This window comes from Vanellus vanellus (assembly GCF_965231255.1).
Source record: "Vanellus vanellus genome assembly, chromosome: 22".
NCBI classification, from domain to species: domain Eukaryota; kingdom Metazoa; phylum Chordata; class Aves; order Charadriiformes; family Charadriidae; genus Vanellus; species Vanellus vanellus.
The window spans coordinates 5901918-5929390 of NC_138927.1; the positions used below are offsets into that span (position 1 = coordinate 5901918).

At 65.9% G+C, this 27473-nt stretch overlaps 1 protein-coding gene across 1 annotated transcript; it reads right to left on the bottom strand.

The window, feature by feature from the left end:
- Positions 1–98: 98 nt before the first annotated feature.
- On the bottom strand, positions 99–25956 carry NHSL3 (NHS like 3; the record flags this gene model as incomplete). Its single annotated transcript, XM_082494075.1, has 7 exons — positions 99–893; positions 1120–4041; positions 4161–4277; positions 4656–4773; positions 6009–6064; positions 6295–6450; positions 25737–25956. 7 exons carry the CDS (start codon positions 25954–25956, stop codon positions 871–873), a joined length of 3612 nt encoding a protein of 1203 aa, XP_082350201.1. The 3' UTR covers positions 99–870.
- Between the last annotated feature and the right edge of the window lie 1517 nt (positions 25957–27473).

A 27473-nucleotide genomic window follows, 5' to 3' on the forward strand; every position in this document is an offset into this window, starting at 1 on the left:
CTGCCCCAGAGCTCGACTCCCCCAGGAAGGGCAGCTGCCACACGTGGCAAGGCCGTGGCCATACGCCAGGAAGCACAGGAGGCAGCAAGCTTCAGGCATCATTTTTACCAGCCAGGTACAGAGCTCTGAGCAGCTACTCGGCGGCAGAGGGTTGGTTGCTTTTGGTTTGGTTTGGTCGTTTTTTTATACAATCAAAGAAATCAAAATGTGACCCGAGTTTACAGAAACAGAAATCGAGGCTCTGCCCCAGAGCCCAGGGCCTGAAGACCAGCTCGGGGGGCAGCCGGGCTTCCCCTCCACCCTGTGGTCAGCGGGCAGAGATCGGTCCTGGCCAAAAGCCCCCTTGTGCCTCTCCATCGAGGGCCAAGGTCCTGGTCCCTCCCAACCAGCACCTCTGTCCCGTCCTGCTGCTCCTGCCCGCGTTCCCCAGACGCTGCCGTGGCCGAAGCCTTCCCCTTCCCTTGTCCAAAGTGCTTCGATTCCTTGTGGGCTCGGCTGGCTGGGAGCAGAGCGGCTCCAGCTCCAGCCTCTTCGCCCCCTGCACTCCTCTCTGCCCCGCTGCTCTGCTCTGCACACGCAAACCAAGCCACAGCCTGGCAGGGAGGAGGTGCTGGCTCTGGGCACGGGCCTCGAGTCCAGTTATTAAAAAAAAAAAAAAAAAAAAAAGCAAAATAAAGCTGTAGTACTTAGGAAAGTGAAACCAACACCATTTTTGCATAAATATCATCAAGGCCGTGGAGGCTAAGGCTGTTTGCTTCCTGTATTAAGTTAGTTGCCAGTTCCACACTCGTCCGTTGACCTGCCCAGGTCCCTGAGAGATTTGGATTCCTGTCTGCGGGGCACCAGTCCTACAGTTCCGTCCTTCAGGCTTCAGGCCGTCTCTCCCCGTCCGTCTGCAAGGCAGGAGGGAAGAGCCCATCAGCTACCCTGAGCCCCAGCTTCCCACAGCCCTGTCCCATGGCTGGGCTTTCCCAGCCGTCCCAGTGCCACCCCAGCCCCAACACTGCCCGTGTGCTGCGTTGGGAGTCTATAGCTGCAGGAGCATATAGCTCAGGAGCCCGAGCACCTACAGCGGCATCATCCCATGGCGGGGCTGAACCAGGCCCCTGTCCCACATACCTTGTGCAGGGAGGCTCTGAGCCGGCGGCTCTGCGGCGCTCCTGCCTTCCGTCCCCGAGGCCGACGTCCCTGCCGGCTTGCTCTTAGTCCTGCTCTCATCCGCCGGCGCTGCCTTGGCTTTCCCATCCGGCACGGGGGAGCTCAGCGCCTCCATCCCCGGCACCTTTGGGCTCAGGGGAGGAGGAGCCGGCCCCGGGCCAAGAGAAGGCTTCTTGGCTACCGGAGGGGGAATCTTGCCAGGTTTTCGGTGGGCTTGTGCCTTGCCGGGACCCTGCTGGGCGGCAGCCGGGGCTGCCGAGCGCTGCTCCGAGAAATTCATCAGCTCAGCCACCAAGTTCCTCTTCAGGTCAGCCTGTGCCTCGGGGGACGAGGCCGTCTCTATCACCAGCTTCCTGGAGCTCTTGGCAAAGATGAAGCTGGCGGTGGAGGCCGGTGACTTCTGCCTCGGGGAGAGCTGGCCGTCCCCGGGGGGGCCCTCGGGACCGGGCAGAGCCGCTCTGCTGCCCGGCGGCTTCTCCGCAGCCTCGCCGGAGGACAAGGCGGCTGCCTTGAGGTGTACGGCATGGTGGAGCGGGTTGGAAGGCACCGCATCTTTGGCAGGAGGGGACTGCCGCGTGGACAGGGACCGGCGGATGGGCTTCTGGGGCACCGGCCGCTCCTCGGCACCGGCACCGGCACCAGCACTGGCACCGGCAGGCGGCTCCACGCTCACGGAGCGCAGCCGCACCATCTGCAGCAGCGAGGGCGTGACGATGGGCAGGCTGGCGTCCTCCTTGGGCACGGGGCCGCTCTTGCTCCGTGACACCGGCTCCTTCTTGGCGTCTGCCCGGGGGCCGTTGGCCGCCTTCTTAAGGCCGGTTTGGGGCGGCAGAGCCAGAGCCGAGGGCGGGGGGAGAGGCGGTGGCGGCGGCACGGTGGTCTCAGGAGGGGGCTCTGTGGAGGAAGGTGGCTGTGGTGCCCCAGCCGGTGGCCCTTGCTGCTGGCTGCGTGAGGAGACAGTGGCCAAGAATGAGGAAGATGTGGCCCCCGAGCTTGGTGATGCTTTCTGCCCGGCTACCGGAGCCGGTGTGGCATCGGGCAGGCTGGAGAAACAGGCTTCATCGGGAGGGGGGAAGTCCGCCATGGACAGGTCGTGCTCCTCAGGAGCCGGCGGAGGCGGCGGGGGCCATGTGGCATCAGCGGGGGCCTCCCCGGTGGCCTGGGGACTCCCCTCTGCCTTCTTTGCCGGCGGTGGAGGCGGGTGGTAGGCAGGCGGCGGCGATGGCGGTGGAGACTTGCCGCTGGGTTTGGCCGAGGGCTCCTGGCTGGCAGTGCTGGGTGCTGGCGGGTCTGAAGAGGGGAGGAGGGGACCGGCGGGGGCTGCGGGGGCTGCGGGCTGCTGGGGCTTGGTGGGTGGCGGGGAGAAGGGAGCGGGCACCTTGGGGTGCGGCGGGATGATGAACCGGTCCGAGCGGCACGGCAGCGTCTCAGGGGGGGCCGGGTCTGAGGCCGAGGAGGAGATGGAGGTGAGGGAGGAGGACACAGAGAGCGCAGGCGACTGCAGGGAGCAGACCCGGTCCGACTTCTGGGGCTGAACCCTGCCTGGGGACACGGATGGGGGTCCCAGCCCCTTGGTGGGCAGCGTGGGTGTCCCACTCTGGCTGGAGTAGCCACTGGAGGGGGACATGGTGCGGTCAGACCCATCCGGGCAGCTCCACTTGGGCTGAGCCTGGGGCTCCCTCAGCACCACCGTCACCCCAGGGCTGCCCCGCGAGGCCTCGGGGGAGCTGGTGCCGGCCAGGCTCTCAGAGCGGAGGCTGCTGGTCTCGCTCAGCGACGACGGGGAGAAAACCTCATCCTCAGCCGTGGGGCTGAAGGGCTCGGGGCGTGGGGACCAGGGTGTGCTGCTCTCCCTTTGGGACCTCCGGTCGGGTTTTGGGGGCAGCCCCAGCACCTTGGGCTCCCCCTCGGCCTTCTGGTACAGCGAGTAGGTCCTGCGAGGGGGGGCCGGGGGCTTCTTCATCTTCCTGAGGGAGACGCTGCGGGCGGAGGAGCGCTCGCTGGCCAGGCTGCCCGTGTCCGAGCCCTCTGCCTGGCTGCTCGTGCTGTAGGCAGGGGACGCCCGGCCGCTGCTGCCCCCCACGGCCAGCAGCCCGGGGGCTGCGGGCACAGGGCCAGCGGTGGGCTTGGAGCAGGAGCTGGCGAAGCTGGCAGAGCTGTAGACGCTGACTTGGTCGGTGTCGGAGCGAGCCGCCACGTCCGCCTCCCCGCACGGCCCTGCCTCGGGCCGCCCAGAGCCACCATGGGAGGAGATGGTGGAGCTGTTGGAGACGATGGTCTCTGTGGACTGCGAGTGGCTCCAGTTGTCGCTGGAGGAGGAGGGCTCACGGCTGCGGGTGCTGCGCTCCGAGAAGCGGGCGAGGGAACGCACTGAGGCCGGGCTGGATGACACCAAGCTGCAGCGGCTCAGTGTCCGCACGCTGCTCCGTGTCAGGGCCACCACGTCTACCGTGGGCGGCAGGATGGCGTTGGGGATGATCTTGGACATGTAGGTACCCTGGGGTGAGATGGACATGACGGGGCTCAGCAGCTCCAGAGGGGTGGTGTTGGTGGTCATGCCCGGCACGGCCAGTGACTTTGGCCTTGCCATGGGTGACAGCTTGGCCATCGTCTTCCTCCCCAGCAACATGTCATCATAGTAAACCCGGTTGATGTGCTTCTGCAGGGCCGCATCCTCCTCTTCCAAGGCTCCCAGGCAGACGCGGGCGCCCCCGGGGACAGCCAGTGGCTGCAGCTTCCCGTCGATGGTGGGGATGCGGATGGCGTCGCCGGAGACCTGCCCGCCATTCAGCAAGAGCTGCGGTGCCTGGCTGCCCCCGCGCCCTGCCTGCCCTCGCCCATCAGCATCAGGGCGTCCCTTGGCTTCCCGGCTGTTCCTGAGACCTGGGAGCAGGGAGAGACGAACCCAGCATGATCCCAAGGCAGACGCACTGAGCCAAGGCAAGCAGAGCCTGGGCAACAAGTCCAGACCCTAAAAATCCCCCCTTGTCCCTGAGGCTTACCCAGCTCCTTCTGGACATGCTGGGGGATGCCCAACACTGTTGTCCTCCTCTCCTTCCTCTTCTTGCCAGCTCTCTCCGAGGATTTGGGAAAGGAGTCATGTGGTCGGAAGGTGGAACCTGCAAGAGGCATGAGCTGGCGTGAGGGTGGCCCTGGCCAGGGTGTCCCCAGTGTCCCCAGCACCCCACCACTGCCATAGATGCTCCAGGACAAGTCAGGCTCAAGCGCTCGGCACAGCCCAGAGAGGCACCAGCAGCTGCCAAAGAGCTGCGCAGTCTGAGCAGGGAGGAGACGGTGTCTGTCCGTCTGTCCCCCCTCGCCCAGCCCCAACGCTCTGACTCAGCCAGAGTTGCTCTCTTCTCTCCAAGGGCCCCCAAATCCCCGCACTGGCTCGTGGCCATGCCAACACAGAGCCCAGCTTTCCTGCCATGCCCCCCGGTCCCCCTCGCACCCCCTCGGCTCATGTGCCCCGGCCCCGCAGCCCCCCAGCCGGGTACCTTTCCGCTGGATCATCTCGGAGCGGATGGAGAGGGCGTCCTCGGAGGTGCTGTCCGTGGCACAGGAGGTTGCCCGGCTCCGGAAGGACACACTGTCATCCTCCGAGGATGTGCAGGACTGTGTTGGGCAGAGAGTGGGCTCAGACAGACCCCGGGCTGCGGGAAAGGAGCTGCCCCGGCCCCCGCCAGGCCCCTTCTCCGCCGCAAACTGACTCCGCAGCCCAGCGCTGCCGAGACAAAAGCTTCTCCGAGGGCCAAAGGCTGAGTCAGCCACGCCGGCATCCAGAGTCCTCCCACCAGGAGCGGAGCTGGGAGCAGCCCCAGGGACCCCGTGTGGCCTCGCAGCCCCCCGGAGAGCAGGCGAGCCGGGGTCGGGCCTGCCGGAGGAGCACCGGAGGGAACCACCAGCCTGGCCACCATGCCAAGCCAAAAATGGCCCCGTGGTTGCGCCCAGCCCTGCTGTGCCCCGGAGCCCGGGACTGGAGGGCTGCCATGGCTGGGAGAGGGATGCAGGGCTGGCGCAGGGGGGTGGGATGGGGACAGGCAGGCAGCGATGCAGCCGCGCCGGGGGCCCGCAGCACGCACATGCCCCCCCGGGCACAGCCAGCGGCACAGCCCTCCAACAAGCACGGCTTTCCGTGCCCTCCCCCCATCCTTCCAAAGCATCTCTCGGCACAGGCGGAGGTCGGGATGAGACACATCAGCGTGAACCACCACCCAACCCCTCCACCATGCCGCCCCCAGCCAGCCCTGCTCCCGCCCACGGCTCTGCCCCCCCAGGGGGCTCCCGGCCCCCCACTTCCGAGGGGTTAAGGGGGCCGAGAGCCAGCGGGAGGCAGTGGCTTGAGCAAACACGGGCGGGTGAGGTGCTGGCAGCGGGGTCAGAGCCCGGGGAAGCGGCAAAGCCCAGTTCGGCCAAGAGAGTGGGAGTTTCTCCTCGTCAGCAGCCAGGGAGGGGCCCGGCCACAGGGCTAGACATGGCCGGCGGGTCCCCGTCACACCGCCCCGTCACCCCACCTCGCTCGGGGCTGCCGGGGGACCCCAGTGGAGCAGGAGGCGGGGGGGACAGAGGAATGTGAGCATGGTGGGGGTCCCCGGGCAGAGCCCCACAAGCCAAGGCTGAGGACGGGAACGAGGACAGGGGCAAAGGGGATAACACTGAGGGGCGAACGGTCCCTTCCCACCCCACAAACCCCCCACAGATCCTGCAGCCCCAGCCTCAGCCGGTTCCCCACCTGCTCCCAGCCCCCAAACAGCACCCAAGGGGGGACAGAGGGGCCACCCTGTGTCCCTTTACCCCCAGGGCACCCTGAGAGCGCTGTGGGGCAGAGTCGGCTCCCCGGCAGGGCTCACCTGGAGGCTGCTGGTGTCCCCGTGGTCCCAGGCACTTTTGGTCTGCTTCTGCTTCTCTGCGGAGGGAAGGCAGGGGGTAAATCCCTCCGGGGGAGCCGGCAGCCAACGAAACGGCTGCCGATTCCGGCAGTGCTGCCCGCACACCCCGACCGCCGTTGGCCGGCCCCGGCTGGACTCTGGTCAGCCCCATCGCGCCGCCCACGCAGCCCGGCCAGCCAGGAGCTGGGGCCGGCCAGCTGAGCCCTCCACCGTGTCACTGGGCCACCCCGGGGCTGGGGACACCTACCCTGGTGCTGCAGGGACTTCAGTCCCTGCTGGGCCTGGTTGTGCAGCTCCTCCAGGTGCGGGGGCCGCGTGCTGGGGAAGAAGACGTTGTCGGGGCATTCCTCGCCCGGTGTGTACTGCACACTCAGCCGCTTCTCGGCCTCGCCCTTGGCAGCGCCTGCGGAGACAGAGGGCTCAGCTTAGGATCACAGAGTCGTAGAATCATAGCGTAGTTTGGGTTGGAAGGGACCTTTAAAGGTCACCTCCTCCAACCCCCCCTGCCATGAGCAGGGACATCTGCAACTAGACCAGGCTGCTCAGAGCCCCGTCCAACCTGACCTGGAATGGTTCCAGGGATGGGGCAGCCACCACCTCTCTGGGCAACCTGGGCCAGGGGCTCAGCACCCTCAGCGTAAAACATTTCTGCCTTATATCTAGTCTAAATCTTCTCTCTTTTAGTTTAAAACCATTACCCCTTGTCCCATTGCAACAGGCCCTGCTAAAAGGTTTGTCTCCATCTTTCTTGTAAGTCCTCTTTAGATACTGAAAGGCCACAATAAGGTCTCCCCGGAGCCTTCTCTTCTCCAGGCTGACCCCCCCACCTCTCCCAGCCTGTGCTCCCAGCAGAGGGGCTCCAGCCCTTGCAGCATCTCCGGGGCCTCCTCTGGCCCCACTCCAACAGCTCCGTGTCCTTCTGCTGTGGGGACCCCCCGAGCTGGAGGCAGCGCTGCGGGGGGGTCTCCCCAGAGTGGAGCAGAGGGGCAGAATCCCCCCCCTCACCCTGCTGGCCACGCTGCAGGGGATGCAGCCCGGGATGCGGGGGCTTCCTGGGCTGTGAGCACACATTGCCAGCTCATGGCCAGGTTTTCGTCCACCAGTACCCACAAGTCCTTCTTAGCGGAACTGCTTTCCATCCCTTCATCCCCCAGCCCGTATGGATACTGGGGGTTGCCCCAGCGCAGATGCAGGACCCTGCATTTAGCCCTGTCGAACCTTATGCGGTTCTCAGAGGCCCACCTCTCCAGCCTGTCCAGGTCCCTCTGGATGCCATCCCTTCCCTCCAGCATGTCAACAGCACCACTCAGCTTGGTGTCATCGGCAAACTTGCTGAGGGTGCACTGGATCCCACTGTCCATGTCATTGATGAAGACGGGGGGACACAGCCACGCTCCCACCGATGCACCCGCACCCACAGGACGCACCCCCAGGGAGCCGGGAGATGCGCCGGGTGATGACAGCCGGCCCGGGATGACATTATCCCGCTCATCTCTGAACTGGGTGCTGGAAACACTGTGAGAGATCTTCTCCCGCAGCTCTGCCCGGCCGGTCGATACGCCGGAGTCGCGCTGTCTCTGCCGCGAAGCTGCAGGGTTTTCTCCCCACCGGCTGGAGCGGAGCTGGGGCACAGCACCGCCCTTCTCCCCAGCGCCTTCGTTAGGAGCAAACGAGGCAGCGAGCTGTGCGGGGCCGGGGGCAGCCGAGCGGAGAAAGGGCAGCACAGGGGTATTCAATGAGGATAGAAAGATGATGACTTTCCCTTTGGAGGGTTGCATCATCCTTGCAAAGGACCCCGAGAGCAGGGACTCCCCCCGTGCCCAGGCCAGCTGGGAACTGCACAGAGGGAAACTGAGGCACAGCCTGGTGCAGCGACCCCAGAGGACCCAAATCCCCTCTCTAGCCCCGCCAGGGGCTGGAGAACCCATATGCCACGCCAGGGCCAGCACAGGGACCTCCATTCCCCGTCTCGCAGCCCCCTCCCCGCAAACCATCACCAGCACCCTGGGGTGCCCACCACCAGCTCCGGGTGTTTGCTGGGGGCTGTGCATGGCATCACCCGGCCAGGGCACCGCCGGCACAGCCCTGCCTGCTCCTGCCCGCACGCCGCTGCCTGCTGCCAAGCCTCAAACTCTTCCTGCCCGGAAAAAAACAACTTCAGGCTGAGGAAGGGAAGGGCGAGATCAGGAAACCGGTGGGGCTGCCGACAGCACCCCGGGGACACCAGTACCCGCTGCTTAGCATCACTGGCGCCACGAACCCATCTTCTGTCCCCCGTGTCCCCCATCCCCTCCTGGCCAGCCCGGCCAGCCAGCGAGGCGGCCGCGCTCCAGCTCCACCGCACAAAGGAGCAGGCCCCGAACAATGGAGCCGGCCCGCCCTGCCGCGCCATGCCGCCACGCCATGCCGCCACACCGGCCTCTGCCTCCGCCGGCACAGCGAGCGGGCACCGGGGGCATGGCCAGGCCGGGGGGGAATGGGTCATGGCACAGGGGACCCCTGTGCTGGCGCAGGGTCCCTGCAGGGGACACAAGACACCCACAGCCCCCCCCCCCCCCCCATCATGTTACCCTTCCCCTAAGCCCTTTTCTCCCTCAATTTGGGCAGCCCCTCGCCCAGCATCCCCCCACCACCACCCCCCCACCCCAGAACACTCACCGCTGCCTTTCAGTGAGAGGACCGCAATGATTTATTCTGTTAACTTCCCGGCGGACGAGGCCGGGGCTGGGGTGACCTTCCCTGCCCTCCCCCTGGGGTGGCAGCCCCCCCTGCCCACTGCGGGTGGGCGAGAGCCCAGTGCCGGGCTGGTGGGGGTCCTGGCGGGCAGGGGTTGTGTAAGGACAAGGCGCTGCTCCCTCCCTCCCGCTCACTCACCCTTCTTCTTGAAGAAAGCCAGAAGCGAGGAGAGGTTCCTGCCCATGAAAACCACCATGGTGGCCAGAGAGCGGGTCTGGTCCCCACGGGGACTCCACCGGTCCCCACGGGGGCTCCGCCACCCCCGACGGAGGCTCTGCCTATTGTGCCGGGGTGGCTCTCGCCCAGCCGTGTGCCGGCGAGGCGGATGCCGGCAGCCCCCAGCTGCCTCTCTCCGTCCTCATCCGCACGGCGGGAGGATGCTCGGCTGGGCAAAGAGGCTCCAGCGCAGCTGCCTGACCCTGGGGACGGCTGCGCGGTGGCAGGAGGGGACAGCCCCAGCTGCGCCCACCGCACTCCTCAGTCACAGGAGGAGGAGAGGGGGGGGAGCCCTCCTCTGTCCTCCCCGCTTGCCCACCGCACTCTCGCCTCCTCCCACACACAGCATGGCCGGCAGGGATCCGTCCTGTCGGGCTCAGGACCGGGATTTCCACAACCCCCCCATCTTACACCCCTGGGACCCCCCCCCCCCCAGGACCCTCCTCGTTGCTCCCCACTGGGCACAGCTCCCTGCAAACCAGTTGCTCAATTTCACAACAGTGCATCCAGCTGGGAGGAGCTGGGAGGCTTTTCCTCCGGCAAGTACCGGCCCTTGGGATGTTCTGGTATTCCCCTTCCTTGTCCGTCCCTGGTGCCCCCCAGGACCCAGCGCCCACCGTGGTCCCCGCAGCCCTGCCAGGGAGAGCCCTACCCCTGGCACGGCTCAGCCCGCAGCGGGAGGACACAAGCCATCACGGGGCAAAGGGTGTTTGTCCTTAGGGACCGGGCATCCAGCACGGCTACGTCACGGTCACGAGAGCTGGTGGCACTGGGGGAGAATGAGGTCTCGGACCAGTCTAACCAGTAGCTCCAGCTGCTGGCACGGGGGCACGTGAAGGCAGGGGCGGAAATGCCGGGTGGTCAGGCACCAGCACGGACCGTGGCACTGACGGCCACCCGTCCCCACCGCACGAGGTGCTGCGTGCTGCCGGGGCGGTGGGTGCCGGGGAGCCCCGTGCCATCGGGCAGGCAGCAGGCAGGCTGCCGGCAGCTGCGGTGCCCCACGCAGAAGGGGAATTTGCTCCGACCTTCAGCCCCGGGTCCCCACCACCACGGGGAGCTCTGTCCCTCCCATCTCCAGGCGTTTTGCCCCAAAAGGTGAAGAGCTCCCAGTATTTACCCAGCAGGCAGGGCCATCCTCATGCCAGCCAGGAGCCAACGTGTCAAACCCTCCTTCCCCTGCCCTGCCAGCTCCCCACGGGCTGCCCACAGGTTTAATTGAGGCAGGAGAGAGGTTTGGCCGCAGACAGAGCAGCGTTACCCAAAGCAGAGAGCGAGGGTCCCACCAGACCCCGGGCACCAAACGCGCAGCCCGAGGGACCATTTGACCTTGCGAAGGGCACCTCTGCATCCCTGGCCGGGCAGCTGCGGGCTTGGGGAGGATTTCTTCCCCTGCATCTCCTACGTGCCCGCAACAGCAAATGCAAGCAGCGCCCTGCAGCCCCTGCTACGCACAACCCAGCACCCTGCCTCCAGCGCGGGCAGGATCGGCCCCGCTGCCCACGCGCTCACCCAGAAGGTGCCGGCGGCTGCAGGCAGACGCTCCCCAGCTCTTTTCACAGCGCAAGTGGAAAAGGGACATAATTAAAGGGCTGAGGATGCACAAAGCGGGCAGCCACGTGCTGTGCTGAACGCTGCCCCTCTCCTCTCCGGGCAGCTCGTCACGAGCCCCAGCGACGGCGGGCAAATGCAGCTGAGAGAGACGCCGGGTACGGATCTCTGGGATGGCACATCCAGCTCTGCCCGCACGGACGGGGCTGCATCTGGGACCCCCTGGCACCGCACCCTGCGAGCCGGGCAAAGGGGGACTGTCCCCCCTGTGCTGCCGGTCCATGGCTCTGGCACAGCTGAGCTGCAGCCCTGCGGGGCTGCTGAGGGCAGCACATGTGGAAGCTGCTGCCCGGAGCTGTGAGGACGTTCCCAGGTGCCACCACACAGCCCGTCCCTGCTCCTCCTCCCCGTACGTGGCTCATCGCCCGTGAGGATGCCAAGGTGCCTCAAGACTGTCCCTTGCTGATGGAGACACGTGTCCCTCTCCTGAGCGTGACACCCCTGCGGTTTGGGGCGGGAGGAGCTGAGCATCACTGGCTGCAATCACCCACAGGATAATCCGTGCAGGACGCCACGGCCACCGCCCAGCCAGAGCGGAGCCCGGCCACGGAGGAGCCTTGTGCCGAGGGCTGACACTGGGGTGCACGGCAGCGTGCGAAGAGCAGCCTCCGCTTCTCCTCCCACTCCCTGCGACCTTCGCTACCGCGTCCTCCTCGCCCGGACGGCCTCGCCCCAGCTCTGTCAACACGCGGCTAAAACCTGCTGCGAAAGGGACTGGGAAAGGGGAGAAGCCAGGAGGGAGAGAAGCCTGATCCTGCGGCAGAGGCTGCAGATCTTGGTGGGCCAAAGAAGCGGCCGCAGCTGCAGCTGATGCCGGTAGCAACACGCCCGGTGGGAGCTGGCGTCCCGTCCCTCGTGCATTCCTTGCGACGCGCCCTGGATCGCCCCGTCCCCTCCAGGCTCAGCGGCGTTGATCTGACACACGTGCCCCGTCTGCACGTGGCAGCGGGATCCTCCCGGAGAAGGAGCCAGAGCCCTCTTGGGGCCGGGCGCTCTCTCAAGGATGGTCTCCCTGCCTCGGAGCTGCTATCTAACCACTACCGGTGCCAGGGATGGTACGGGGGGAGCAAAGCATCCCCACAGCAAGGCGAAGCGATAGGGAAGGGCAGGGAACCCCGGGCACCATGCCTTCAGCTCTGCCTGCTCCGGCAGAGAGGGGCTGGAGGGCAGCGGGGTGGGAATGGGAAGGGCTGCACAAGGGAGAGACCGGAGCTGAGACCCCAAAGGAACACGGACGGGGCCATACAGCCCTGGACCAGCGATGCTACAAGCAGGATACAGCACCGGCCCAGCTCCCTCCTGGAGCTGGCTTAGCCACGATGCTGCTCATCCCACGGGGAGAGCCGGAGGAGGAAATCCTGGCTCCCGTCCCCCTCCTCGCCAGGCCTGTGCCTCCTGCAAGCAGCAGGTTTGGCCGGACTCAGCTGCAACCATCCATCTCTGCTTGCACGGCACTGCCCCGACTTGCCTTCTCCCCGCGCGGCGGCGGGTCCTGCGGCAGGGAACAGGCAGGGAACAGGCAGCACAGCTCCTGCCCGCCCCTTCCACCACCACTGACTCACCCGAGAAAAATGGGGAGGAGGGGGGAGCTGGCAGGCGGGAGGGAAGGGGAGGGAAGGGGCTTCGAGGTCCCCAGGGGAGGAAGGGGAGGAGAACCTGCCTGCCTGGGTCCTCCTGCTCAGTGGGATGGAGACCTCGCCTCCCTTCTCCCAGCAGCCAGGCCGGTGGCAGAAGGCAGCGAGAACCATAGGATCATACAATGGTTTAGGTTGGAAGGGACCTTAAAGCTCACCTAGTTCCAACCCCCATGCCATGGGCAGGGACACCTCCCACTAGACCAGGTTGCTCAAAGCCCGAAGGCAGCGAGAAGACCCCCTGCCCCATGGGGTTCGATGCTTTCCCACCACTTTGGGGTTCCTTCCCACCACGCTGCTCCCAGGCATTGGCCAGCACCGTCCAGGCATGCACCCAGGCTGGGGGACCACTCGGCTCCCCGTGCTGGAGCAGGGACGAAGCAGCACCTCCCTGCAGATGCCATAAGCGCAGATAACGCCAATGGGGTGCACCATGAACCCCAGCCCCGAGAGCCCCAGGGAGCAGCCAGAACATGGAGTCCACCATGGCCACAAGAGCCCCCATGCCCTGCTCCGGCATCCAGCCCCTCTGCTCCCTCCGAATCGGCTTCTCCCATTGCAGCACGGACAGCCAGTTCTCTGGCTGGCAGCATGGCACAGGCAGCCCTGTTGGCATCTCCCCATTGGGAGCAACGCCTCCTCCTTACGAACCCGTCCATCTTTCCTTTGGGCCCATCACCTCCGCTCGGGCAGCTCCACGGCCCCGGGTGGGACTTGGCACCCACCTCTGCCACCCTGCCCTGCCTCTGCTCCCCAGTCCTCAGCTGGCGAGGGAGACTGGGGGGCCAGGGACCCTGCTGGAGGCAACCAGCCCGGCCACCCTCACTCCTCAAGCCCTTCTCTCTGCACAGGATCTGTGCCATGGGACACGCTGCGGGGCCGTGCTCTCTCCAGGCAAGATAAGAGCACAATAATATTTACCGTGGCTCCGGCCGCGCAGCCCCCCGCTGCCAGCCCAGGGGCTGCAGCCCGCCCTTGGCCGCACTCGGGGGCTGCTGCTTCGGCCAGGAAAACATCTCCGCAAGGCAAATAAACACGGCCCGATCTGCACTGCTGGCTCGACTCTCAAACGTGATCCCACACAGAGGATGGAATAAAATTCATTTCGAACGGGAAAACAAACTTGAGTTGGTCTCTTCCTCTAAACCATAGTGCGGTAAACTGCCCTGCGTCGCCCCGGCGAGCCAACGGGCCACGGCAAAGGAGCGGTGTGGGGTGAAACCCTGCTTGGAGGAGAGCCGTGGTGTGGCCAGCCACCTCCAGCCACGGCTGCTGTCACGGCGGGAGCACACCCGGCTCTGCAACGGGGCTGCACCGCAGCCGGCTTGGCCCTGACCTCGCTGCTGCCCCACGCATGCCCGCGTGGTGACGTGTGACGTCTGCCAGTCCCAACCATGCGTTATCACGGACGCCGGGCAATGGTCAGGCCGCAGCCCGTGGCGGGGGTCCCGGCACCGCAGAGCAAGGCAGGACCACCCCGACTGTGCCCCACTCCCATTCCTGGCCCCCGTTCCAGCCCTGTGAGCCTCCGTCCCACCACATCCCCACCCCACACCCGTCCCCTCCCCGAGAAGCCACCAAACAGGTTTGAAGGTAAATAACAGCCTTCCACGGCCAGGAGCCGGATCCAGGCGGGAACGGCCCAGATGGGGAGCGCGAGGCGGGAGAGGGCGGTGGGCAGAGCCTCGAGAGCAACGTGGGGCCGCGAAGGCAACGCCGACGGCATGCATGGCCGGGGATGAGCCACCGGCACCTCCTCCCTCGGCGGAGCGCTGCCAAAGTCCACAGCTTTATTACAGCCCTGCTTCACCTGCCCTCGGTGTCCTCTCCTCCCATGCACACTGCCGCCGCGGCGCCTGCGCGGTTCCCCGCCGCGGTGCTCGGAGCTGGCGGCATCCCCGCGGCGCGTGCCGTCATGCCCGGCGTGTTTGCAGGGTACCGAGGGTGCTCCGTAAACGGCAGGCGTGCCTGTCACAGCAGGTACCCGGCTCCACGCAGGAGCAAATCCAGGAGACGGATTAGGGACAAGACTTTGCAGGTTTTTCCGTGCACGCATCCACCGTCCTGCAGGCAGCACCCAACCCCGCTCCTGCCCGTGGAGCTCTCGCTCGGCAGCGCCGAGGAGCCGCCGATGCTCCGCCGGGGATGGAGACGGACCCGGCGATGCGGGATCAGGGGAGAAGATGGGAGAGGAGCTGTCAGACGGGGCCGGGGCTGCCACCGAAACGGGCTGGGGGGATAACCGGCAGCGGAACGGCCGGTCCCGTCCCTGCCTCTTGGTGACGGGGTGCCTGCCAAGCGGGCACGGCGTGGCATGTCGGAGCCCAGCGCCGGAGGCAGCTGCCTGCCCGGGACACCCGCAGATCACCTCCTCCCCTGCTCCGGCTCTGCTCCAGGAGCGGGAGGGAGCTCAGCCCCCCCCAGCCGGCAGCAGGATGCCGGCAGGCGAGTCCGGCATGCCGGTGTGCCGGGCTGGCGGTGCCGGGAGAAAGTGCCTGTGTAAATCTCAGCGTGTCCCCCGCCAGGGCGGGCCCCTGCCCTTATCTGCTCCCCCGGCTGTTTGCGGAGCCGGCCCAGCGTGGGTCTGGCACGAAGAGCGGCTGCGAAGGAGAAAAGACGCCCTGAGCTGCTCAGCCCACCCCGGAGCTGCACGGCAAGAGCAGGCACCGGTGCTCGCTGCCGGGGAGCCTCCCAGCCACGGGTCACCCCTCGCCCCAAACCTGCCTCCCCCCGGGGATTCGCCCCTGCAACCTGCCCCAGCACCCACCGACGGGGAGGTGGGGGCCAGGGGACCCCGCACCAGCTGCAGCCGCATCCCGGCCCGCTCCGCGGGGCGCAGCCTGGCCGGCCGCCACGTTCCTCCACCCTGACTCAGCAGGGCGTCCCGATAAGGGGGCGATAAGAGGCTTTCGGTCTCCCTGGTGCTCAAGGACCTTCCCCGGCTGCTCCCGCTGGAGATGAGCCCCGGGGAGGAGAGCAAAGTTGGGCCCTGCTCCAGCACAGGGATGGGGACGGGGGGGTTTGGCACCGGGGAAGCAGCGTGGGGAGCCCCACGTGCGGAGGAAGGCGGCAGGCAGCAGGTTGCAGGCAGCTGCCTGCAGCACGGCGACGAGCGATGCCGGCAGCCCTCAGCCGAGCTCCCGGGGCTCCTGCCCGGCCAACCCTGTCCCTGGGGATCACTGCTCTGACCCTTCAGGATCTAAAGGCAGTGGGTGCCCACGCCGCCCCGCGCATGGCGGAAGCACAAAGGCAGCTGCCGGTGCCTGCCTGGGCCTGACCTGCCGGCAGTGGGCATGGCACGGCCAAACCGGAGCAGCCGGCGATGGAGAGATGGGAACTGGGGGATGTTGGTCCAGTTGCCCACGAGGTGCAATTCGCCCCTGACCCAAAATCCAGAAGCACCCAGGGTCTCGGCGAGGGGCAGGGGGCAGACGAGAGCGACCGCGGGGGCCCGTGGGGTGGGTGCCGGCGCACCCTGCCCCCAGCCGGTGATCCCGGCTGCGCCCTACGAAATGCTGAAGCGACACAATGCAAATTCTTTCGCTTTGTGGCCGCCGCGCCGTTGCCATGGAGCCGCCGCAGAGAACAAACACAACTCGCCTCATGTTTTCTCAGCACCTTCCACCCCACGGCCTTCGGCCCCAGCGCCGGCCCTCGCCGCGCAGGATCTGCCCCAGCTGTGTCGCACGGTCCCACACTGCATCCGTCTCAGGGCATCCGAAACAGAGCCAGGCTTCTCCCCGCCAGCCCTGGGGAAGGGCAGCAGCGGTGGCACGCAACCCCCGTCAGCCCCATGGTCCTGGTTCGGGGGACTGGCAAGGGGCACCCACGCCTGGCAGGGGGATGGAGAGGAGACGGAGGTCTGGATGGGGATGGCACAAGGAAAGGGCGAGGAATGCACCAGGGATGCTCACATGAGCCCCCAAACCGCCTCTCCCAGGGAGGTGGCTCACCCCATCACCTGCACCGCTGCGGTTCAGGGCAGAGGCAAAGGGACGGTGTCTGGCAGAGCCAGAGAAGAGCAGGAGCCCGGCTACGACACAGCCTGGCCGGTGGCACCGAGCCGTTCCTGCATGGAGACCACGATGAGAGGATAACTTTGGCAGAGAGGAGACCGCAGCCAGCCGGTGAGGAGAGACGGACAGCAGAGAGCCAGCGGTGAAGGAGACGCCATCCCTGCACGGCCATGGGCGATTGGTGTAACCGCTCCTGCCTCAGTTTCCCCAGGCGCCAAGCGGATGCTGCCGGCTGGAGCATTTCGGCACCCTCTCCCCGTGCACCCACAGGGTCTCCCCATCCCGGCCCCCGCAGTTTCGCTTGGCATGGTGGCTCCCCGAGCCTGCGAGGGGTTGACTCCAGACCCTGTTTACCCTGCGGGCGGCTCGGCTCACCGCACCCGGGCAGCCGCTGACTGTAAAGACCGAGGGAAAGGGGGCAGCCACGGGCAGGAGGGACGGTGGGGCTGGGGATCCCGTGGGGCTGGACAGAGAAAACCGCCTGATTCGCACCACCCCGGACCTGCCATCCCCACTCCTGCCGACCCCGGACCCCTGCCCACGCACCCGTCAAGTCCCCTCCCCGACTCAGGCCGGGCTGGGGACACAGGGACAGTTTAACGACATCAGCGAGGAAATCGGCAGCCCCGGGATGGGGACGACGTTGCTGCAAGAGACCTTCCCTGCTCTCGCCGCCCCGCTCCGACAGAGGAACCGCGGAGGGAGCTCACCGGACCGGGCAACCTGCGGGGCTGATAGTTCACTACACGGCTCCAGGCTGGCGTGGGACCCTTTTCCCTGCTCCTCTTCCCTACAGAACTGAGCTCCCCCTGCCCCCTGCCTCCTCCTGGGCTTTTCAGCTGCATCCCTGGAGCCGGAGCATAAAGAAGCAGAGCAATCAGTGCACGGACAGACAGACAGACAGACGCAGAGCGAGGAGGGCAAGCAGTGCAGGATGGATGCGGGGGGGAGCAGCCCGTTGCTCTCTGCAAACACTCCCAGATCTCCGGGGCGCAGCGAGGGAAACCGAGGCACGGGATGGGAGGTGACACCGGCAGCCCCGGGTCCCCGCTCTAACCGCTGGGACACCGCTTAGAAAAACAAACTGGTAACTAATTCAGCGGATGATCCCTGTCCTGATAACGCAGGCGAGCCGACGGCGGGTCCCCGGCATGTTGGCGCAGCCCCTGCACGCAGCAGGAGGCTCTTCCCCCGCTCCGGCACCCGGGATCAGAGGACCCGCTCCTGCCCCCCCACCCCCTCCCCAGCACCGGGAGGGCAGGGAGAGCGAAGCCACCACCCGGGGTGGCTCAGGTCCTGCGCAGCCCCGCGCCGGGGTGGGCAGAGCAGAGGCAGCAAACTTTCCCAGCACGCAACCCCCTCCTCGCCAAAAGGCACCGAGCCGGGACCCCCCGCAGCCCCTCCCTGGGTAGCCCCATCGCTCCTACCTGCCCTTGGCTTGCCGCCGCGGCCGAAGGGCCAGGAGGAGCCGGCCTTGACGCCCGCTGGGCTCCTCTTGCGGTGCACGTTGCCCATGAGGCCGCTCTCGCCCTCCACCGCGACCGGGTGGAGGAAGCCGGGGCGCTACATGGCGGAGCCGAGCGAGCTCCGGCGTAGCCCCGGCGGCCGTGGGAGACGATGGCTCTCAGCCACCGGCTCCCATCCCTCCGGCTCCGGCGGAGCTCAGCGCTCGCAGGCGGCTGTGCCGGAGCCAATGGTACAGGCAGAGAGGAGGGGCCTGCCGGGATCACCCGTCGGATCCCACAGCACCCTCCCAACCCCATCCCTCCGGCGTGGGTGCCGCAGCTACGCCGAGCGGGCAAAGGGAGACCCCCCCCGTCCCCAAACATCCCCAAACGTCCCCAAACATCCCCAAACATGGGGACAGCGCTTGCCTGCAGCCCCCGCTCCCACCTCCCCGGGAGTTTGCCGCGCTCCACCGAGCCGCCACCATTTCTGCCTGTCCCTGAGCACAGCTCCGACAACCCAGGCTACGACACACACCCCCCACCCCAGGTCTTGGGGGTCCCAGCCCCACGGGGACACCCCAGCCAAGCCTGGCACGGGGTGGCCAAGGCTGGAAGAGGACCTCCAAGGCTGGAGCACAGCTGGCCAAGCCTGACTGTTGCCCAACCTCAGGGCGAGCACCCGCACGCCCGTAGGTGGATGTTAACCCCCTGCCACCCTCTCTGTGGGCAAGTCACAGCTGGGTGAGCCAAGACGACATCTTCATCCATGTCGGCTCACGCCGCCGGTACCCCCTTCCCGTGCCCTCCCCCGGTGCACCCCGGCTTCTCCCCGCTCCGGCTGCAATGGGGTTTTGCGAGCACGGAGCAGGCTGGGGTTGGCAGGGGAAGGGCAGCTCAGTGCTCCAAGAGCTGCCCACGCTGCATGGAATCGCCCCGGCACTGCCCGTTCTGTCCGCCAGCCTGCCCCCCCCCTTCCCCCCCCCTCCGGAGCCCAGCTTGCCCTCCTGATTTGTAATTAGAACATTAAATGCTGGGAGGGCAGGGAGGGGTCAGCCGGCCCGGGGGGTTGGCAATTCCTGCTGGCAATGTTTACGGCTCCTTTAGGTGATTCATCAAAGACTGGGATAAATAGGAAGGAGGGTTTGGTGGGAAAGGCACAAAACGGGGGAGATGATGCAAAAAATAAAAATAAATCAAAAATCAACCGGCAGCAGTGTCCTGACCCCCCAGGGTGACCAGGAATAAATTAATCTTTGGTGATGGCTCAGTTTCTCACCAGCTTGATCTGCTGCCCAAAAGGCACGCTGCGTGGGGCAGAGACTGCCCTGTGCCACAGACGGAGCCTGGCACCAGGGTGGCTGTCCCCATGTCCCCATGCATTTGCCACCCTGTCTGCTGCGGGAGCTGTGAAGGGAACGGGGGATCCAGTGGGAAACTCTTCCCTGTTTCCCATTACTGGCTGTACCCAGTCCAAGGCGCAGCCTTTCCGTCTCAGGGCAGATGAGATTAAACACGGAGATGGTCACAAGTGCAATAGAGTCAAAGGTCTCTGCCCAGTGACTGGGGGAGATGATTTTTCCCCCCCGGCTGCAGGAGTTTGGTCGGCCGGGGGCACTTCCAGCCCGGGACGAGGCTTCCTCCCGCTGCCCAGCACCCCCCAAGGCCTCCCTGGGACGCATATCCCCTCTCAGCCGCTCCAAAACAGGGTGCAGGGACGGACACCCCCGTGCCGCTCAGTCCCCTTCCCCAGTGACGCAGGGGACTCCTCCGCAGCCACACACGACAGCTTTCCGGGCGAAGAGCTTTTATGTTTCCCCCCTGCAAGAAAAGGAGAGGCTGGAGCCTGCGACTGCCCCAGATACAGCGAGACACTTCCCCCCCTCCGCTCCCAAAACAGACGCCCTCCGTGCCAGCACCTGCCTTGCGAACGCGGCCACTGCCGGCACCGAAGCTTCGCCGCCCCCGGCCGCGGCAACCCACGGCCTCGGAGGTGCTGAGGGGGCTCCGAGAGGGAGCTGAGCCCCAGGAACTCAGCAAAGTGCCATAAATATCAAAGGGCTAACGGGGTATCTCGCAGCCATGTGGCAACTCAGCTCCATCTCCTCCTGCGTCCCTCGTTTCAGTCCCTGCCGTAGCTGGGGAGGGGGCTGAGAGAGGCACGGGCAGCTCCAGCATCCCCGCAGACCCCACTGACCGCCATCGCTGCCCCATCGCTGCCTCGGGACACAAACCCCTCCGAAACCCGCCGAGAAGCTGCACTGCCAGCCGGCTGCTCTCATCCTTCATCCCAGATTTAGGTTTAAAGCTCTTGGGAAGCGTGGCAGGGGAGGGGGAGCATTTGCAGCTTCCCCGGCATGCGATTCCCAGCACAGCGGGGCACGCTCCGAAACCCAGCTGCAGAGCAGCCAGCGCGAATGGGGAACTGGGGGCAAGAGATGGTGACTCCAGTACTCTCCGGGCCAGAAAACCCCGTGTTTTACCCATTGAGAGGACTCTGATAACAGCAAGGAGCGAGGAGGCGGGCGGGGGGGTGAAGCTGCTCATGAGATACGGATCTTGTCACCACGGCGTGACTGCTTCGAGCGCATCTGATCTGCCCCAAGTCACACGCTCCCCCCGTCAGCCCGGCCAGCCCAAGCGTGGGGCGGCGGGGACCCCTCTGCGCTGGCGCCGGCGAAGGATCTGTCCCTCTCGGTGTCCCATTCGTCCCACACAGTGTTTTCTAAACCTGAGCCCTTCGCCGAGCAAACACGGAGCGGGAGCTGAGCTGCCCGAACGAGAAAGGAATTCAGCCCGTGTTCCCTTCACGGGGAAGCAAAGCCCAGCGAGGCAAAGGTAACACAAAAACCCCACTTGAGATCCCCAATCATTAACAGAAATACATAACCAGAACGGTTTCAAATGATTTCCTGCTCAAGCCGGAGCCCAGGCGGGCTCTGCCGATGACAGCTCCAGCTCCAGCTCCAGCTCCAGCCCGCCGAAGCAGAGGGAGCTCGGCTCCCTGCTCCGGGTAAGGTGTTTTTTTATCCGTGCGGGGAGGGAGCCGTGGGGACCAGCCCAGGGCCCCGGTTCCCGCTTGGCAGGGAAATGCTTTTTCGCTTCGTCGTCGCCCAGCTCTTCGCCTCCCAACGGCTTATGTTCCCATCGCTGCCGGAGTCAAAGTCAATGATGATATTGTCTTATGAAATAAGACCTTCCTTCTAAAGAGAAATATGACTCCGGCGAAATAGTTTTATCGGATCTTATGGAACGTTATTTGCAAGAGTAATTCTTCCAGTTGTCTCCAGGTGGAATAGCTGCGGTTGCAGACACACCTCTCTTTGTTCGCCGAGCCGCTCGCCGCTGCCAGTTCGGGCCAGCCAGGGGATTCCTGCTGCTCACATTTTCTGAAGTGTCACTCTTTGCCTTTTGCAGACGAACAGATCCATTCCCACACACACGCAGGAACAATCCCGGGGAGCGGGAGGCGCGGGGGCAGCCGTGCCCACCCCTCTCCTCCCTCCTTTGAGTTGAGAAGTTCGGCACTCAAACACAAAGCCGGTGTTTACACCAAACCACGCGCCACGCAGCAGCAGAGGACGGAGGAAATCAGATGTCCAGGGAGATGTCACATCTCGGTCACTATCAGATCAACACACGGGGGGGGGGGGGACGGGGGGGACACAGCCCAGCCCCAAATTGCCTCGAGGACTCAGGCGCACCCCCACCACCCCACGGCGTCGAGCCCGGTGCCGCCGGCACGGTCCCCGCCGCAGCTCAGCCCCTGCCGCTCTCCCCGCACACAGCCATGCTGCCCCACACGGTTTTCAACGAGCCCTCGCTAACGTTATGAACCAGCTGCGCGCATTTAAAGCTTTATTTTTAACATCACGGTGACCCCCCCCCCACCCCCTTCCCCAGTCAGGAAATCTGTTGCTGCCGGGCTAAGCTGGCATCAAAGGGGGGAGGGGAAAAAAAAAAAAAAGCCAACCCTAATTTAATATTTCTGGAACATCGATTCCTTCACTTCATCAGGGAATTAAGAAGAATATTGCGAAACCCGGATAAAGCAGTAGCCAAAAAAACAGACTAAAACCCTGCTCGGGGAGCGGGAGCGCTCACTGCTGCTGCGCCGCTGGGGGTTAACACGCTGCCTTCACTGGGGGGCTGCAGGGAGAGGAGGAAAAGCTTTCGGCTGTCTCACTCCCAGCTTCCACCAGGAAAAAGCAGCCACACGGAGCAAACCGGAGCCGGCCGAGCACCCCAATTCCTTGCTCCACATTAGACCCTCGGGACAGCCCACCCGCTCTCCCCCCCTTGGTTCCCATCCCCGGGGGGGTAATCACTCCTCAGCCTCCAAAGGTTATTGTGGAAATAAACACGTTGGGCATCACGAGGTGCTCGGATACCACGGGGGGACGGGGCCACAGAGGCACTTAGAGCGGAGGGGCTGTGTACAGGTAAAACAGCCCCAGGCTGGCGGCAGCTTGGCAGCCACCGCACATCCCGGGATGGGGCGTTACAGCTCCCAGCAGGAATTATCCTGTGGCAAGAGTTGCACCAGCATAAAAAGGGGACAGTGCAGCCAGTGGGACCCATAGACCCAAACAGGGCAGAGCATCCAGCTGGGAAATGGGAGGGGACTCGGCTTCCAGCTGGGATGGAGCCGTCCCCGCTCAGCGTAAAGCCGCTGGTGTTCCCCTGCCCCCGAGAGGTGGCCCGAAACTTGCCCATGAGCAGGATTACCGCGTCTTTCCTCTACACGGCGCAGCAGTTTGAGCGGCCAGAGACGGGATCTCCGATTAGGTGGCCCCAGGGGTTGGACCCAAAGTGGAAGTGCTTTCATCCTCCTGCTCCTGTGCATTCCGCGCTGAGCAATTCCCACCTCGCCGACACCCAGGCCGTGAACGGGCAGATGCCCAGGCTGAGGAACTAGTCCTGACCCGCATCTCCCCGGGACGGCGTTCCTCCCGCCCTCCCCCCCGAGCCACCCCAAGACCCTGCGCAGCCCCTCCCTGTATCCCCTGCAGCCGGGATGCACCAGGGATGGTGGGACATGCCCCGTCCCCCCTCCATGACCAAAGCCACCTGTGGGAACGGCGGGATGCCGAGGGCACCCCAAGCCTACGAGGAGCTACGGAAGCTCTCCCCTCCCACAGCTCCCAGCTGATGCTTGGAAAAACGCCCAGGCTGGGGCAGAGCCCGGCCGGCTCCCGCTGCACGAGGGCTCGTGGTGTCGGCAGCAAGGCTGACGCAGCCTCCGGGCAGGTCAGAGCTTCACGCCGCGGCGGCCGACACCACCAGCTCCAGCACACAGCTCTGCCGCCGCAGCCGCCCTCGGAAAGCAGCCGGCACTCGGCGCTGCCGGAGCCATCACTCCTATTTCCACAGCTCAGCCCAAACTGCCGCTCGAGGCATCCCGACCCCCTTCATACAGGGAAGCGTTATCCCCCACCTCGCGGGGAAGGATGCTGTTAACCCCGGCGGTGTCCTGAGGATGCTCGTGGCCGCAGCCGGGCCGGAGGCGGTTAAGCAGGGTGGGGTTCCTGGCGCGCTCTGCACGCTGGAAGCGCGCGGGGAGGGTGATTCAATCATGCACGCAAGCTGCAACCATTGCGCATCCGCACTGCTTCCCCGCTGCACGCCACCGAGCAAGCGGCGACGCAATGGAACGTTGGCACCTCCGGGCTCGGCGCACGCCATGGTGGGATGCTGCGGGCTGCCGGCACCGCCGCAAGCACGGCCAGGAGGGGAAGGGTCCTGCAGCCCCGGGGCCGGCCGTGGCACCGCGCAGCCCCTCCATCACCGGAATGGACTGCAGGCAGGCAGGCACTCCGGGCAGCTCTCCCGGACACGGGGATATCTAACCAAACGGCGCAGCGGCAGCGTGGTGATGGAGCCCCGGTGGGCACGAGCGGCACGCCGCTTCAGCAGGGTGTGCTCACAAGGGACAGCACGGCGAGCACGCTGGGGGTCCCCGAGCTGCGACCCTGATGGGCAGTGACTTTGCTTTTTGAGGATTACCTGGGGAATGTGTTAAGTTTAGGGGGGGGGGAAAGAAAAAAAAAAAAAAAAAAAAAAGGGCTGGCAGAGCTGCTGGGGGCGTTTCTGCGCCGCAAAGAGGAACATCACATGCTCCAGCACATCTCATTTTTTCTGCTCAGGTTTCAGCGTCGGGCCGTGGCAGCGGCGTCCACACACGGCGGGCCAGGAGGGAGGCACCGGCGGCATCCGATGGACCGGCTACGCAGAGAGCTCAGCCTCTTCCCAAGACCCTTTTGCCTGTCCACAGCCACTCCTCTCCTATCACCAATCTCCGTGCACTTCTCCAAGAGGTAAATGTGCCCGCATGCAGTCTTGGATGCCTGGAAAATCACCCCCCCGGGCAAATTGAGGAAGAAAGTCCCAGGCGACAGCATCCGGCTGCGTTTGGGTGCCGCAGAAGCGGCCTCTCCCTTGGCAAGAGCGCGGTGACGTCCCTGCCGGAGGTGCCCTGCAGGGAGGGCAGCGGTGTGACGCAGACGACGTCCCCGATAGCACGGGGCGGGAGAGGCTGAGCACTTCTCTGCAGCACGGGGCGATACCTCCAGCGACTGCCGCCTCGCCGGGACACCTACTACTGCAAAACAACTGTGCCGAGGAGAGGAGCGTGACCAGACACGCCACCACCCATCGCTCTGCTGAAGGTCCCGGCCCACGGGAGGCCGGGCTGAGCCCACGGACCCCCATAACACGACCCCGGGGCAGCGAAGAGAAGGCACCCGCAGCACCTTCCACTGCAGGACTGTCCCGGTCAAGGTGGCAAGGACGCGGCTGGATTATGGAGGCAGCACCTCGCAAACTGGCCGGGGCGAGGGCCATATCTAGGACAGGAAGGGCCACACCTGGAGCACGCAAACACCCTGCCCAGGAGGAGGAGGAGAAGGAGGAGGAGGAGGAGGAGGCAGTGGCTGGCGTCCCTCCCAGTTTCCCTCAGCCCCAGTGACCTTCTGACTCAGCGGAGAGAGAACCTACCCAGTGAACCGGCACCAGCCCTCGGGGCAGGGGCGAGATTGCACTGGGGACTGCTGGATCCGGCCTGCTGCTGCGGCTGCCACAGCGGCACCACCATGGCCACCACAGACCCCATGACTACCACCACCACGACCACCACCTCCTTCACCCCCCTTTAGCCACCTCTGCTGCCGCCACTGCCAGCGCCTGCACCCCTTCTGGCCAGCACCACGGCCAGCCTCCGCCCCTCCTCGGCCACCACCATGACCCCTCTTGGGCCACCACCTCCACCCCTCCTCGGCCACCACCATGACACCTCTTTGTCCACCTCCACGGCCACCACTGTGGCTCCTTCTCAGCCACCACTGGGACCTGTCTTTGGCCATGTCCTTGACCAGTACCTCCACCTCTCTTTGGCCACTACCGAGTCCCCTCTTTGGCCACCTCTATGGCCAACGCCCTGACCCTCCCTGGCTTCCACTGTGACCCCTCCTCGTCCACCTCCATGGCCACCACCTTGAGCTCTCCTTGGCCACCTCCACAGCCTCCATTGTGACTCCTCCTCGGCCACTGCCATGACCCCTCCTCAGCCACCACCCTGACCTCTCCTTGCCCACCAACTTAACCTCTCCTTGCCTACCACCATGGCCACCCTGACCCCTCCTTGCCACCCAATTCCACCCCTCCTTGGTCACCTCCACAGCCACTCCAACCCCTCCTTGCCTACCTCCACGGCCACCCTGACCCCTCCTTGCAAACTTCCATGGCCACCACCCTGATGTCTCCTTGCCCACTAACTCAACCTCTCCTTGCCTACCTCCACGGCCACCCTGACCCCTCCTTGCCCACCTCCATGGCCACCACCCCGACCACTCCTTGCCCACTAACTCAACCTCTCCTTGCCTACCTCCACAGCCACCCTGACCCCTCCTTGCCCACCTCCATGGCCACCACCCCGACCACTCCTTGCCCACTAACTCAACCTCTCCTTGCCTACCTCCATGACCACCCCGACCCCTCCTCGCCCCCCTCCCCCGCCGCCCCCTCGCCGCTCACCTCGTCCCTCCGTCCCCGCCGAGGGGCTGCCGCTCTTGCGCCGCCGCCGCCGGCCGCGGAGCCAGCTGAGAGCCCGGCGCAGCGAGCCCGCCCGGGCCTTCCTCCGCCGGGGGGGACCCTCCACCGTCACCGCCGCCGTCTCCGAGCCGCCGCCGCCGCCGCCGCCGCCCCGCTCCGGCTCCCGCTCTCCGCCCGCCGCAGGTGCAGCCCCGGCGGACATGGCCGCGGCGGGCAGCGCCCCGCACCGCCCCGCACCGCCGGCAGCCGCTGCCCATAGGACCGGGCCCGCCCGGCTTCGGCTACAGCCCCGGCTCCGGTCCCTGCTCCGGGCTCCCGCCGAGCGCCCGGCGCCGACGGAAAGTTTCTGCGGGGCGGGGCCGGGCTGCGGGGAAGCCCCGCCCCCACCGGCCCCGCCCCCTCCCCCCCCCCCGCCCGCAGGTGGCCCCGGTGGCGGAGTGGGGGGGGGACACCCTCCTCTTGATGCCACCGGGGTGTCCCCGCAGTAAGGGAGAGTCACCCCCCCCGCAATGCGTGTGTGTCCCCCCCCCGGTGAGCCCCGGCTTTGTCCCCTCGGGACACGCACTCTGCGGGGGGGAGGGGGGGGGGGGAGGGACAGCCCGGGGGTGCTCTCACCCCCCGGGACACTCCATCTGCCCCCCCTGTGGTGCTGAGCATCAGCGGGAGAGAACCGGAGTGGAATAACCCGTGAGGGACCACAACAAGTAATTCCAGCATCGTCACCCCCCCAACACCGAGCGGTGTCCTGCAGAGCCGCAGGGGTGGCTGTCCCTGTCCCCAGGAGAGGAGCCAGGGCCCGGCGGCTGTGTCCTGCCCTTGCCCTCACCCCGCAGCCACCACCGGTTCCTCACCTGATGGGCCTGAGGGTGACGCTTGCCATGTCACCGCCGATGGCAGCGCCCGGGGGGACACAGTGCTCCCTGAGAGTGGCCGACCTGGGTGTACCTGAGGCCACCGACACACTCCCGTGAAACACCCTGCGCCACGCTGCTTCTTGTTGCTAATAAAAAATCAGCTCCTGAAAATGAAATGACACGGGGAGGGGGAGTTCAGCCGCCTGACGTGGCTCTATGAGCCTCTGCCTGCAGCCGGGAGCGCGCCTGGGAGCTTGCCCGGGAATGGCAGCGGCTCTCAGAAAAGATTTCTCCGCTTGCTACAAGCCTGCGTTGCTCAGGAGCATGACCATGCAGATTCGGCTGCGAGGGGACAACAGGATGCGCGAGAGCCTGGGCCGGAGCGGTGACGCATCCCGGCAGTGAGCAGGTCGGTGGCAGGACAGGCGGCAAAGCCGGAGGCCGTGAGCCCCCGGCAAGAAAACAGGTGGTTTCTGCCGCATTTCCACGCTCTCGGCTCAGGCGGGTTTGGGTCCCTGCGCGGATGCGTTTCCTGATGTGAAAAGCCGCATCGTTGCATTTCAGCCGCATCCTTCCCGGAGGCTGGCGAGAGCCTGGCCATGTGCCCGGGGGAGGTTGCCAACCGCTGGAAATGCCTAGAAGCATTTATAAAGCAAGAAGCCTGTCCATCCCATGGGCTTCCCGGCACGTTGCTGTCTCCTGTGGGATCCAGGGGCCGGCACTGTGTCTCTCGCGGGCTGTGCGAACCCAAGCATCCCGTGGCTGTTCAGTGGTACCAGCGATGAGGGACGGGGATGTGATGCCAAATCCCGGGCGATGCCCGCAGAAGGGCTTGGGGTTCGCTGTGCTTTTGTGTCTCTGCCTC